This window comes from Dendrobium catenatum, unplaced genomic scaffold, assembly GCF_001605985.2.
Source record: "Dendrobium catenatum unplaced genomic scaffold, ASM160598v2 original_scaffold_58245, whole genome shotgun sequence".
In the NCBI taxonomy this organism is placed as follows: domain Eukaryota; kingdom Viridiplantae; phylum Streptophyta; class Magnoliopsida; order Asparagales; family Orchidaceae; genus Dendrobium; species Dendrobium catenatum.
In genome coordinates, this window is record NW_021376697.1 from 1 (window position 1) to 407 (window position 407).

A 407-nucleotide genomic window follows, 5' to 3' on the forward strand; every position below is an offset into this window, starting at 1 on the left:
CCTTGCGCAGAAGCTAATGATCTACAAATGCAACGTTCAAGGGAAGCTTGTGGTGACTGCAACCCAAATGCTGGAATCTATGATCAGGTCTCCTCGTCCCACCAGAGCAGAAGCTACAGATGTCGCCAATGCTGTTCTTGATGGCACTAATTGTGTCATGCTCAGCGGCGAGACAGCAGCGGGTGCTTACCCTGTTCTTGCTGTTGAGATCATGGCGAGGATACGCGAGGAAGCAGAATCATTTATGGATTATGACGCTGTGTTTAAAGCACTCACGACTGTAACAAAGTCGCCAAGTACTCCATTGGAGAGCCTTGCTTCGTCTGCCGTTCGACTTGCAAAGTCTGTCAGAGCTGCTCTTATTCTTGTTCTGACGAGAGGAGGGACTGCTTCAAGACTGGTGGCTA

General features: G+C 49.6%; 1 protein-coding gene across 1 annotated transcript; it reads left to right on the forward strand.

The window, feature by feature from the left end:
• Window positions 1-4: 4 nt before the first annotated feature.
• On the forward strand, window positions 5-403 carry LOC114578503 (pyruvate kinase, cytosolic isozyme-like; the record flags this gene model as incomplete). The annotated part of the gene is made up of 1 exon (XM_028691715.1): window positions 5-403. A coding segment is annotated over one exon (399 nt), but the record flags the coding sequence as incomplete, so codon positions are not given.
• Between the last annotated feature and the right edge of the window lie 4 nt (window positions 404-407).